Source organism: Fulmarus glacialis, unplaced genomic scaffold, assembly GCF_000690835.1.
Source record: "Fulmarus glacialis isolate BGI_N327 unplaced genomic scaffold, ASM69083v1 scaffold30257, whole genome shotgun sequence".
In the NCBI taxonomy this organism is placed as follows: domain Eukaryota; kingdom Metazoa; phylum Chordata; class Aves; order Procellariiformes; family Procellariidae; genus Fulmarus; species Fulmarus glacialis.
In genome coordinates this window covers 62,583-74,843 of record NW_009225627.1, presented here as the reverse complement: position 1 = coordinate 74,843, position 12,261 = coordinate 62,583, and the positions used below count along the sequence as shown (strand labels likewise).

General features: G+C 39.3%; 1 protein-coding gene across 1 annotated transcript in view; it reads left to right on the top strand.

Annotated features, from left to right (window-relative positions):
- The first annotated feature begins 7,901 nt into the window (after positions 1-7,901).
- CARD11 (caspase recruitment domain family, member 11) overlaps positions 7,902-12,261 on the top strand; it is a 47,462-nt gene continuing 43,102 nt past the window's right edge. The window contains exon 1 of the mRNA XM_009582544.1: positions 7,902-8,172. Within this exon, the coding sequence (XP_009580839.1) occupies positions 8,160-8,172 (13 nt within the window). The 5' untranslated portion in view covers positions 7,902-8,159. The remainder of the gene's footprint in view (positions 8,173-12,261) is intronic.

Below are 12,261 nucleotides of genomic sequence, written 5' to 3'. Positions count from 1 at the left end.
CTGTAAATTTTAGACAAATATCTTTTTTTCAGATTAAACTCTTATATGAAGGGACTGTGTCCACCTCTATGTTCTTTCCCTCCTACATACGGCATATAACATAGGCATACTTCTGTGAATGAGTGGGGGTCAGTAAGCTCAGCAGTGGTCTTCTGTGTTTTACAAAAGAATCAGGTAATTTACACATTGAACCAGGTAATTAGTGCAATGTCTTGTAAAATCAGACTTCAGTTTTATTACAGATCATTAGCTATTAATGTAATAAATTTAAGAAATTATTACAATTGTAGCAATTTGGATCTACAGACAAACCCCTAGACTCAGCCTATGTATGCTTAAATTAATTTCATTTCCATTACTTATTTTGATATGTGGTATCTGCATTCTATTACATCAGGTGAATCAGAAGTAACTCCATGAATGACAAGTGAATTACTGTTTATTACAAAGTTTATGGCCTGTAATGTGTGTCGGTATATAAGTATTGGAATGAAGTGAAATGAAGGTCCTATATATAGATGTAAAAGTATTTAAGATTCTAACACAGAGTTGTCATGCAGGAAGAAAGCATAGCTTTCAGAAATCTATACCATTGTTTCAAAGAGAAGTATTAAAAATTCAAAACCAAGTATTCATTTATAGATCAATAAATAGCAGTCATATAGTTTTATGGGTATGTTTAATCTCACATATGTAAAATCTTCAGGGATATATGACCACTACTTATATGCATTTTAAGAGCTCTTCTACAAGAATGCTTAGCGTCCTTCCCTTGGGAGCCACACAGTTAAAAGGGAAATGAACACGAGAGCCTGAAAGAACAAATACATCCAAAGATGAAAAAATAATTTATAAGTAACAAGTCATAGAGAAATCACACATACTGATCAAGTGTAACATCAAGATTTTCATAAGCTCAGGGCTGTGCTGTAAGCCATGCAGGCCAGTTCAGTCTAATAGGCTGTTAAAAACCACTCAAGAATTCTCCACTACCTGCTGCTTCTGCCCTCTTTTCCAGCGCTACACTGCTCCTGCTTCAGTAGGAATTCATGTCTCTTAGCCATTCCTGTCTCTTGCTTGCAACACATTATATGTTCATAACCTGCCTCTGAAACCTCTGCTTTCAAAAATGATCATTGCTGTTTTGGCAGAATACCCATGAATATGATATTGGCTAAATGTTGTTCTATTTAAAAGAAACAATAAGGAGAAGTAAGGCATAACAACATGGTAATATCTCAGTCTGACCTCTGGTCTCTGTTAACTTTTCCATCAAATTGCTGACTTAGCCCAAGTTGCTTTTGGCAAATTCCTGTTTGATAACCTTATCTATGTCTCCTCTGTAATGAACCAACTCATGTTACTGCACTGGTTTCTTTGCAAGAGAGGTGTGTTTCCTTAAGGATGGGTTCAACTCCCAACTTTGGAAAGATACAGTTTTTGTTCTCTGGCAGAGATGGATCTTTGGTTTGACTCAATATAGTAATTCTTGGTTTTATAACATTTACTTATGATATGTTCATATGGGGGGGTTTCATGTTCTGGTTTTGACACATCTCATTTATATAACAGTTGCAAGTTCAAAGATGTCGTGGTTCTCTTTACAGATGAAGAGAGCGAAGCACTCTTAGATTATATGAATCACAGAGGATGTCTGTATAAGACCTATAATGAAAGTTAAGAAGTCCTTAACTTCCAGATCTGTGCTGCATTCACTGGATATTTAAGCTATGGAAAATGTCCCCTTACCATTCAAACTATGTGGATTAATATATATAGCTCTTGTTTTAGATATTGTATCATTTATATTATTAATTAACACTAATATGATTTTTTCTGTGAGGTATATTGTCTCTTTGAGCACAGCACTTAGCACAGGTTTTCCTCCTTCTGACCTTTTAAAAAAACTGTACAGAATAAGAAGGGAGAAAATGTTGAAGAATGCAAGCCATTAAAACTCTGCAGTTGTTTTCAATTTGTCTCTATTAAAAATATGCATACATTTTTAATTAGAATAAATGTTGACCTATAAAGAAGACAAGAAACCTTCCAATTTAAAACAAACAAGCAAGAATAAGTAACTCGCCTCTCCTTGCATCTACTAAATTTCACATTTGATAGATTATCCTTCAGATTCCAGATATGTTAAATCCTTTACAGTCTAATAATCAGAATACATACTGACAATGCTACTATTGCATAAGTGGGGAAAGATGACCTTGTGTTGTAAGCAAAAGATGAGATATGGGACTGATTAATTTATTTAGACAAATTTTTAACAAAAGTTGTTGAACTAAAATTATTTTTTTCAGTATATTTTCCAGTTACAATGATCTGAACTCTGCTGAAGTTTTTTGCAATAATAGTGATTAGGTTCCCTCCTGTCCCCCTTTATTTTGACAAAAAAAGTTATTTTGTAAGTATTTGCCTTGATTTTTTAACATTTGCCAGGTTTTTTTTAAATAGTCTATAAGAATTTTTTAAAAATTAAACTATGTGAAAAAACTGTATTTTTATCTTTTTAAGGGGGAATAAATATTCCTTTCTTATGTCCCCAATACTTCGTCTCATCATCTGTTGAATATCGATATGAATACCTAACTCACTGGTTGCTCTGAAACTAAATTATCTGTCTGGGAAGTTTAAAGATCCTTGGATTTTAAGCCTTATGGACATATAATTAAGAGCATAAGGAATAGCATAAGGACCTGAGCTATGGCTCATACCCAGTTTTGATGAATAATGTATGTGTAATGAAAAGAGAATGGTTAGAGTAATCACTAAATTAACTCTGACTTTTCTGGAAAGAGCATCACAGAGTCTGGAGCTTCCTTCCCTTTGGCCCCAAGAAGAGGCAGAATAGGTCTGGGTTCTTTGCTTCAGTGGAGGGCAGGTCTTTTGGCAAGGCGCTATCCACTGCGCTGTGGGTTGTGAACCCAGCTCCTGGAATAGATTTGAACCTAACTTTTTCATAAAAAGGAGGGTGAATATGCTAGCAGCTGACACAGGGAGATAAATCTCATAATATTGTCAAACTCGACAGAGACTGTACATTTTGTGCAAAAGTACGTAAGCCCCAACACTGTCAAATGAAAGAGAGAATTTTATACTATCTGTTCCCCACTGATATATGTTTGGCTGTCATCTTATTTCCTAGTTCAGGCAATTGAAACACTGTTTAAATGTGTATCATAAACCTATAGATGAAAACATTTCCCTACTGGATTTAAACCATTACCCCCAAAGGTGTTAAAGAAACCCTGCTGTGTGTTGCTTTTTAAGATCAAGGGGCATTTTTTATGTTAATGCCTAGAAAAGGCAGATGAACACTAACAGCTGCTTATCCACAAGCTGGTGAATTGAATAGGAAAATACTTCTGTTCTGGAAGTCAGATCTCCAGAGAGAAATGATAAATTGTGAGCATCTATAAGTAAGAATGATAGTCTCTAAGGATAGTTGAGCAAGGCTGATAGTATAAAATATGTAAAATGTGGAAAATACTTAATACTTCTGTTTCTTTCGCTCAAGAGTTGGAGGGGTTGTGTTAACAATATATACGATGCTACTGTGCTCAGGCATGCAGGAGAAATGCAATATATTCTCAAATCACTAGTTTGTGAAATGCCTTTCTGATATCCAGGGATTTTCAGGACTGTTACACCGATAAGGAGTCAAGGGCAGTCTCCTCATGGGCTGGGATGGCTCTCTTGGGAGAAGAAGGGGATAGAAGAAAAGGAACAGCAAATTAAAAGCTGGACAGTTTAGTGTTTCTCTGCTTCCAAATGCTGATGTTTTTTCCAGTTCTTCAGTCTGCAACTATTTAAAGCTATCTAGCAGCTTCATTTCTGAGTTATGGCCTGCCTTTCCGAGTGGTGATGAATCAAGTCTGTAAAAAGGCATTCTATAGGAATTCATGGTGTACAAGGAGAACCTTCCACTGGATAAACAAATTTTACATAATCCCTGTGGGACAGACAGAAAGAGAAGCTTTCCCTATAGACCTCAATAACAATGTTATGGTATGAAAGTCACTATGAGCAAAATATTTAGGAAGCCAGCAACAATGTGGAGGAATTTCTAAGATGCCAAGTCTTCTCCACTGTTGGATCACCCTAATAGAATAATAGAATAACCTTGAAATTTTGCTGGCTTTTTAGGCATGATCCCAATGTAAAAGCCTGGAGGAAGGGAAGGTACAGCACCATCAAAGGGCTTAAGATGCACTTGCAGTTCAGGTTTTACCATCAGGGCTCAGATCATGCAGAATTAGAGCAACTGGAAGGAACTAAATATGCTCTTCTTTTCTGAAGTCTTTTTGAAAGACGGAGACAGTAAACATACCAGGTGAGTCCTGCCAGGTGAGTTTCATGTGAGGGCAGTTTCTTTGCAGGCAGAGGTGCAATTTATTGTTTCCTGTATCAGGTTTAGTGAAAGAAGACTGAGAAGCCATAATCAAAAAAATATAATTAAAAAAAAATATTGTTACCCCTTACCTGGTCAGCTAGCTAAACTAAAATTTCCAGTGGACTTTTTTGGTTACACAAAAAGAAATAGATGACAGAGCCGGGTATTTCTTTGAGGCAATTCGGTTTTCTTACCAAAAAAAAGGAGGAGATTTTCCTGCTTCCCTGAGTGGAATGGGTCAAAAATAACAAAAGACAGTTTAATCAAACTTCCAAGTGTTCTTTTTTCAGCCAGACTGCTTAGGAAAGCTCTTTTTGGACGACTTCTCAATACCATTTTTCCAGTGTTCATTTTAGATGTCTTTTCAGTTTTCAACATTGTATATATGTCTCCTTTGCTGCTGCTCTCTAATAGATATGTAACTCTACCAGTCAAGGTCCTAGACCCTGCATTTGGATCAGGAAACCCTCCTGATTCAAATCCTGCAGCTTTTTGCCATATACCTCTATTTTAGGTGGAACATCTGGATTTTCTCGAGTTTTCTAGTTGCCTAACTAGAACATGATTATTTTCTACACTTATGTTGTGTGAAACACATCACTTCAGTCTGCCAGACTCAAGGAACTGTAACCTCAACCATAACATTTTTATAGTGGGAGAGGATTTTTTAAAACTGAAAACTGGGATTAAGATTGTAAATTCTTATAAAAGAAAGTTGATACTCAGTTACATATGGCTTTGTGATTGATGACCGGATCCCACTCAGCTAATCTCTGTTTGCCAGTAAACTCTTTATGATTAGGACAATTTTTGGTCCTTTGAGTTTCAGTGATAGATTCCTTAAAGCTGCTGAGGCTCCACTAGGTAATTGCTTCACCTCTAAGGCGTCACTTTCGGCCCAAGGAAATGTGGGATCTTCTTTAAAACAGTTACTGTACTTTTTGAAAGCTTTTCCCAAGGAAATGTGGGATCTTCTTTAAAACTGTTACTGTACTTTTTGAAAGCTGTTTGTAATCTACAATAGTAAGGAAAACAAAAGTAGAAACAGGAACAAATGATATCTAATGCCTTGCTTGACTCTGGAGGGCAGTTTTATAGTCTACTGTCTGATATCCTATTTGCTGAAGAAATCAAGGACAGAAGGAGAAAGCTATAACGAGACTTGGTGAGTTTTGACTTGAATTTCTAACATGTTCTTCCTTTCAGGTTAGGAACCATGTGTGGAAGGTCTGTGGTTTTTAAATCGAAGTGAAGCCACAAAGCCTCCTGCCAGCAGAGTTAATTCCTCTGGTTGTGCTTAAAATGGTTCCTCAGTTGCATGCACAAATCAGCTTCCTCTGTGAAAGCAGTAGAAAGCTTGGCTCAGAAATAACTTATATTGGTTTTGATGGAATAATTGTAGGCCACGATTCTTCTAGCTATATTTCACAGTTTTTCTCCAAAGTATCCCTGGCTTTCCCCCAGTCAGAAACTGCAGAACCTCACCCATGCAGTTGTCACATGGATAGATTTTTGGCTACTCAAAGCAGGAAGCTTTCCTGCACCTTGTCACATGCAGCTTGCAAGTTCGTTCAAAAGCGAATTTTGGTAAAGTTGCACAAGAAGTTGCACAAGAATATAAGTAGCACATAACAGTATAGTCCTCAGAAAAAAATCGGTAGGGGCATAGCATGTTCTGCTGTTGCTCAGTGGGAGAATTTCCTGCCTTCCTTAGTCTTTCAGCTCTTAATTTAGAGAACTGGAATCCCTTCCAATATCATCTTTATGGCTAAACTTGGGCCCTCACCAGTCCAGGTACAGGTGCAAACGTGAAATTACAGGAATGATACGGGAGAATTAGAGCATAGCTGCCCCACACATTTTGCTGCCTGGAATATATTCTGCTCCCTCATGATCTTCATGGGGTTCAGGTTTTCAGTTTGGCAAGAACACCTTTGAATGTTATTGTAATGACATTTTGAGCCATATATTTTCTCCCTTACATTTCTTCTTTTCACTTTATCATCTCACTTCTTCCATTCTGTTGTCTTTGACGCTGCTGTATCCTTTGACGCTGCTGTATTCTTTGATAGTTTTTCCACTGTACTTTTATACTTCCTTTCCATTTGTTGTGTTTTCCTTTATTCTCTGACAACTGTTTTTTCCTTTCTCATTCTCTCACTCCATTACTATCATCATGCTTTTTCCTTCCCACATTCCTAAATTATCTATCATCAGTCACTTACGCTTATTATTCCTAGCGTTTCTGCTTTTCTTTCTGTTCTTTCTCTCATGAGATAAAAACATACCCATGCACATATATAGTTGCTTTCTTCTAGCCACGGTCACCCTTGCATACATGCATCCCTATTACCCACATGTGATTATTCCTTCAAGAGGTCTTTCCTCTGATTCTCACATATTCAGGACCTATTGCTGACTCCAGCGAGGCTTCATTTATGTGCATCTACCCAGTGCGAAGGGTAAAGCCTAGGGAGTGACTGGGAGTAGAGCAATATCTGTGCCTTGTTTTCCCCCTGGAGGTTGAATAGGCAATAGCAGAATAAGAACCAGCACATCATGTAAGTGATTCGGGCTAAGGATCCCTGAGCAAGATGGCAGCAGCACTGAAGGACGTTTCTAGCAGTGGTGCTGACTCCTGCTCCTGCAGGACTGGGAGAAAAGTAAGGGAAAGGGCTGAGTGACTTTGCTCTCATTGCCTTGCCTGTAGAGGGAGGCTCTTAGTTGCAGCCCAGCAGGTAAATGTCCTCAGTGAGACCCACCAGTGGTTGGATTTGCATGTGTGGTCTTAAGCCTGGAGTCCAGCATTACAGCAATACAAGATACTGCAGCTTCTTTATGTCAGCAGAGACTCCCTTTGGAAAACATATTGTTTAAAGTATCATTCAACCGTAAAATAATCTAATGCTTGCATAAAGTAAAGCTTGTTAGCTACCTTTTTAGCAAAAGCAGCTATTAATAAAATAGATCCCTTCTTGAAAAGACTTTGAAACCTTGGGAAAACCCAGAACTCCTTCTGCCTGGAACTGTTGTTCTTGAAACTCTGTTTTGTTCAGTCCTTTCTTTCTTTTTTCTTTCCTGCTTGCTTTCTAGCCAGCGTGTGCACTAAGAAACAAGAGCTGCTGCTTTGTGGTCGGAGAGGCACAGCACCGGTAAGGTTGGCATTCAGCATGTCCCCTTTTGCCTGAGGGAAACATGCACTAAAAGTCTGGAGAACTAGAAGTGAGGCAGTGGAGACAGCCTAATTTTTCTATCTAGTCTTTGTGCTGCTGCCAACTCTGCCCACTGTTCTTCCTGGGGAAGGGGCAAAAGTGCCTCTTTATTTGCTTACAGTGGTACTTCAGGGCTCTGCTGTCACCTGCATGCAGAGTCATTTGCAAACAGGCTGTATCACTGGGGAGCAGAAATGTGTTTTTTTTAAACCCTAAGCAGATTTATAGTCTGGTTTCCTGTCAGATCTTTGCATTTTCCCTCTCCGCCCCTCCCAGCCTCTGACACACTTTTTCTTACTTTCTGTGTCACCCTTTGCTCATTCTGACACCAGTGCACTTGCTTCCTTCATTCCTGATTCTCCCTAAACTTTTGGCACTTTAGGGGCCAAGGGGTGTTTTGCTCCTCGTGTTTCCTTTACTTTTCAACAGCTGCAGAGCAGAAATAACCTCTCCAAGACTCCTGGAGAGGCACTAACTCTTGCATGGAAGCGACGTAGAGAGTTTCAGTCTGCAGCAGCTGCAGCAAGACAGCCCGGTCACTCATGAGCACCCAAGGTAAGGAAAGCAGCTGTCAGATCAGCTCCACCTCGCTGCTGGCTAGGACAGCACTTGACTCTAATCACTACAAGTTCCACTTTCACCTTTCACCTTTTTTGTGTTCATTTTCAAGAGTATGTTTCTTTGAAAATGGTTGCGTTCGCGCCTTCCTTGCCCTCTACAGGTCTTGGTGTACTTTGCATGCACCGATACTTGGAGCTCAGGGTTCGGTGAGGTAAACAGGCTGTAGCTGGAGGTGCAAACTTGTTCTTAAAGAAAGTGTGCACTGGGAAGGAGAGTTGAAATGGAGGTCTAGAGAGGAGAGATGAAAGGACTGATCATCAGTACCAGGGAATTCCTGGTTCTAGCCATAGTGTGTTGTGCCCTAGCCTTTTCTTTAAATCTCTTCACTGGGGAGTTATGCTTTCTGTTAACTAATAAAGTCTTTCTTCTTTGTTCTTTTATCTTTTAATTTGTTCTTCTCACTTCCTTTATTCTTTTCTCAACCCTAATGTATCTCTTACTATCTTTTTCACCATCTTTTTATGCCTGTTTTTCATCAAGCATATTTTCTGTGTGACAAATATTCCCCTTGTTCGTTCCTTTCCTTTCCCTCCGCCTTCTCTTTCTTGCCTATGCAATAGACTGTACATCCTCCCCCATGTTCTTAATCTTTCTCTCCTTCCCCTCTGTCAGTTCCTTCTCTGACTTGTGTTCCCCTTTCCCATTGCTCCTCTAGCTTCTCACACGCACTCCTACTTCCTGCTCCATCCGCTTTCTCATGTACGCAGCATACATTGCTGCCCTGCAAAGTTAATTTTGCACACACAGTAGTATTGCCTCTTCACTGGATTGTCCTTGCACACACATGCTGCTTTCCTGCCTGCCCCTTTCATGTACATATGCAGGATTTGCATGTTTACAGGTTTGGGGATGCATCCCCAAATACAAGAGTTTTATACTTGCACAGCTTCCTTCTAATTCTCAGACTCATATTTAGTCATTCACAACAAGTAACCACTGTCATCCTGTCTCTCTGTTTCTTTCTGTCTCACAAACACAATTTTCTAACACCTATAACACACCATAGCTTCCTCTCCACTCACAAATACAGCCTGCCCTGACTTTGTGTATTCTATCCCTTCTCTTTCTATCATCCCACTCCTTCCTAAGTCCTTACCACAACTCTCCACCAGGTTTCTCTATCTGTTTTTATCTTGATGTTGCATTCATACTGGGAGGAACTACTGATGCAGATGGTCTTACTCTGTGCTGTCTTAGCATCCCCGCTGAGTACCTGTATGGAAACTGGAGGAAGTATTGCAGTCTCTCTGCTCCTCTTTCCTTTGCATAATATGCAGGCTGCAGCAGAGTAAGAGCTTAGTGAAGGGACTGAAGGTAGATGAAAAAATGGGAGAGCACAATCCAAAATGTCTTCGGGAAACTGTAAAAATAGTTCTAGTTGATCATAAGCCTTTTACTAAACTTAATCAAGTTTTAAACTTCCTGCCCCACAGCAGAACTTCTGGTCTGACACTGGTGTAGTTTTTGTCCTGTTGATTCCAATGGGATTTCACATCTCAGAGGTAGAGGTTCTCAACTCTAATGCTGTAGTGCGAGTGACTTTGCTCTTAGGATCTGGAAACAGCTCGTTTCTTTTATACCAGATATATTGGTGAGTCACCAAGATCAGGCATGGCTAAAAACTGCATCCAAGGACAATACCTGGTATTATTCCTTGTTTAAGTTTGTAAGCTTTGAACCAGATATGACAAATAAGTACATTTCTTTGATGAAGCCTTTTAGCCTCACCTTCTTAAGCAGGACTATTGAGACTGAAGATTTATTTCTAGGGATCTTCTGATGTGGGCTTTTGGGGACTGAATAAGTATCATTTATTAAACTCAGCTGAATTAATAAGAGAATTATTATGTGGGAGAACTCTCTTCGCGATCTATCCTGCTCTCTCAAATTGTCCATCTCCTTATAAGTGAAAGGAGCTTAAATTTTATGTTTGCAATTATAATACATCCTTTCTGATTCAGAGCTAGCAAACTGTGGCCTTTGAGCTGTGAGCATTCTCTTCTGAATACAGAACTAGGTACATTAAAATCTCTTTGTCTTTTGGATCTTTGAAAAGTCCACAAGCCTAGAACAATAAAATAAGAGATGTTCATTGTATACATACAGGTCTAATATGACTCTTTCTTATTCTATTACAACTCATCTTGTGATGTGAAAAGTACTTGTGTTCATTTTAGTCATTCTGCAAAACTTGTATAATGATTTTGTGCTTTGTTTTTTCGGTATTCTGTGCCCCTGTTACTGGGTTTTTTTGTAAGGCCTTGATATCTCCCAGAAATAAATTGGCTGAGACATCATCTCTTCTTTCTCTCCCTCTCTCCTTTTTCTTTTTCATCATGATAGTTTGCTGTATGTTGAGTTAAAAATGGGCATTGTCAAAGTTGGGTTGTGACAGTTGCAAGGGGACCTAGAGCCAGAAATTTTTGTGTGTGTGTGTGTGTGTGTCTAGTTTCTCAAGCCATGTGTCTGGCAAAGGAGAAATTTCAGCTGGGAAGAGCCTCGAAACTTTCCATCCTACCCAGCAAATTGCTAGATCGAGAGGGCCAACCCCAGAACAGAAATTCAGAACCACAGGTTTGACTCCTTGTTCTTATGCGAATAGTTACTTCCAATTAGATTTAACTCCGAATTAAGAGAAAAATAAGCCTTCAACATGGGTGAAAAGAGAACCATCTGACTGCACGTATCTGTTAAAATTAAAGGCAATTTGAACCTTCTGTAGAAAGATGCATCCCAAATAACTGGGATATGCTGAAGAAATCTGAATGCGATATACCAAATGACCTTGGTTTATATACTGTTGTTCGGTGAAATTTTTAATCAGATATATGGAATGATTGCTCACAGAAGATGAAATTTAAAGATCCTTACTTCTCCCAATATTATGCCTATATTTTTGAGAGACAACAAGCTACCCACTTTTTAGCAGATGTCTCAACTCTCTCTTTGATATTGAAATGCATGTTTCATGAAATATGAATGTTTCGCTTAGATGTGGTCATTACGGTTGTGTAACTGATGGTAGAATTTGACTAATGGCAGCTTTCTTTGTAAGTAGCCTCCATAGCAATCTAAACTTAAAAGAACAAGGAATATGGGACGAGGTCATATGACTTTCAAACTGGAGGGTAAAACCATAAACCTTACCAAGTTTAGTCAAGTTTTGCCACTGATATGAGTGAGAAATTATTTTTGTCTTGGCTGTTTTGTCACTGCTGTCTGTAGGATTTGCATTCTCAGAACACTGTCCGCTTTGCTGAGAATACAGTATCTGCAATGAATCTGCAATTCCTTTTTCAGAGCAAATAATGGGGTTTTCTCAGGTGTACGTGTAATAAGATTCTCCATCTCCTCCCTTCCCCCAGACTCTCTCCTGAGTGCTGCCTTCACCCTCTAGTCTGGGTCAGTTATTTAATGGCAATGAACATTTTCAGGAAGGTAACCTTTCTGCTTGTGATTTGTTCAAGGACTCTGGAATTATAATGGTTGCTGTCAAATGTATATAATTGGTCTCTGTGGCACACATCCAACGAGTGATAAAAGCTTCTTTCTCTCTACTTCTTTAGTCAGTATTCTCTCCCTCTCACTTTTGCTCCTCTCAGGCAAAAGGAGAATACAGTGCCAGTCTGTTTAAAGTGCGATTTGACAAAACAGCAGATCTGCCATATACCCCGTCATGGTGTGTCCCAGCTGTGGGCAGTGGATTACTCCTTGGTTGGATGTTTTCACACTGACTTTAGTTAATGTCATGGTTTAACCCCAGCCAGCAACTAAGCCCCACCCAGCCGCTCGCTCACTCCCCCCCAGTGGGATGGGGGAGGAATCGGAAAGGTAAAAGTGAGAAAACTTGTGGGTTGAGATAAAGACAGTTTAACAGGTAAAGCAAAAGATGTGCACACAAGCAAAGCAAAACAAGGAATTCATTCACTGCTTCCCATTGGCAGGCAGGTGTTCAGCCATCTCCAGGAAAGCAGGGCTACATTACGCGTAACCGTCACTTGGGAAGACAAACACCATCACTCC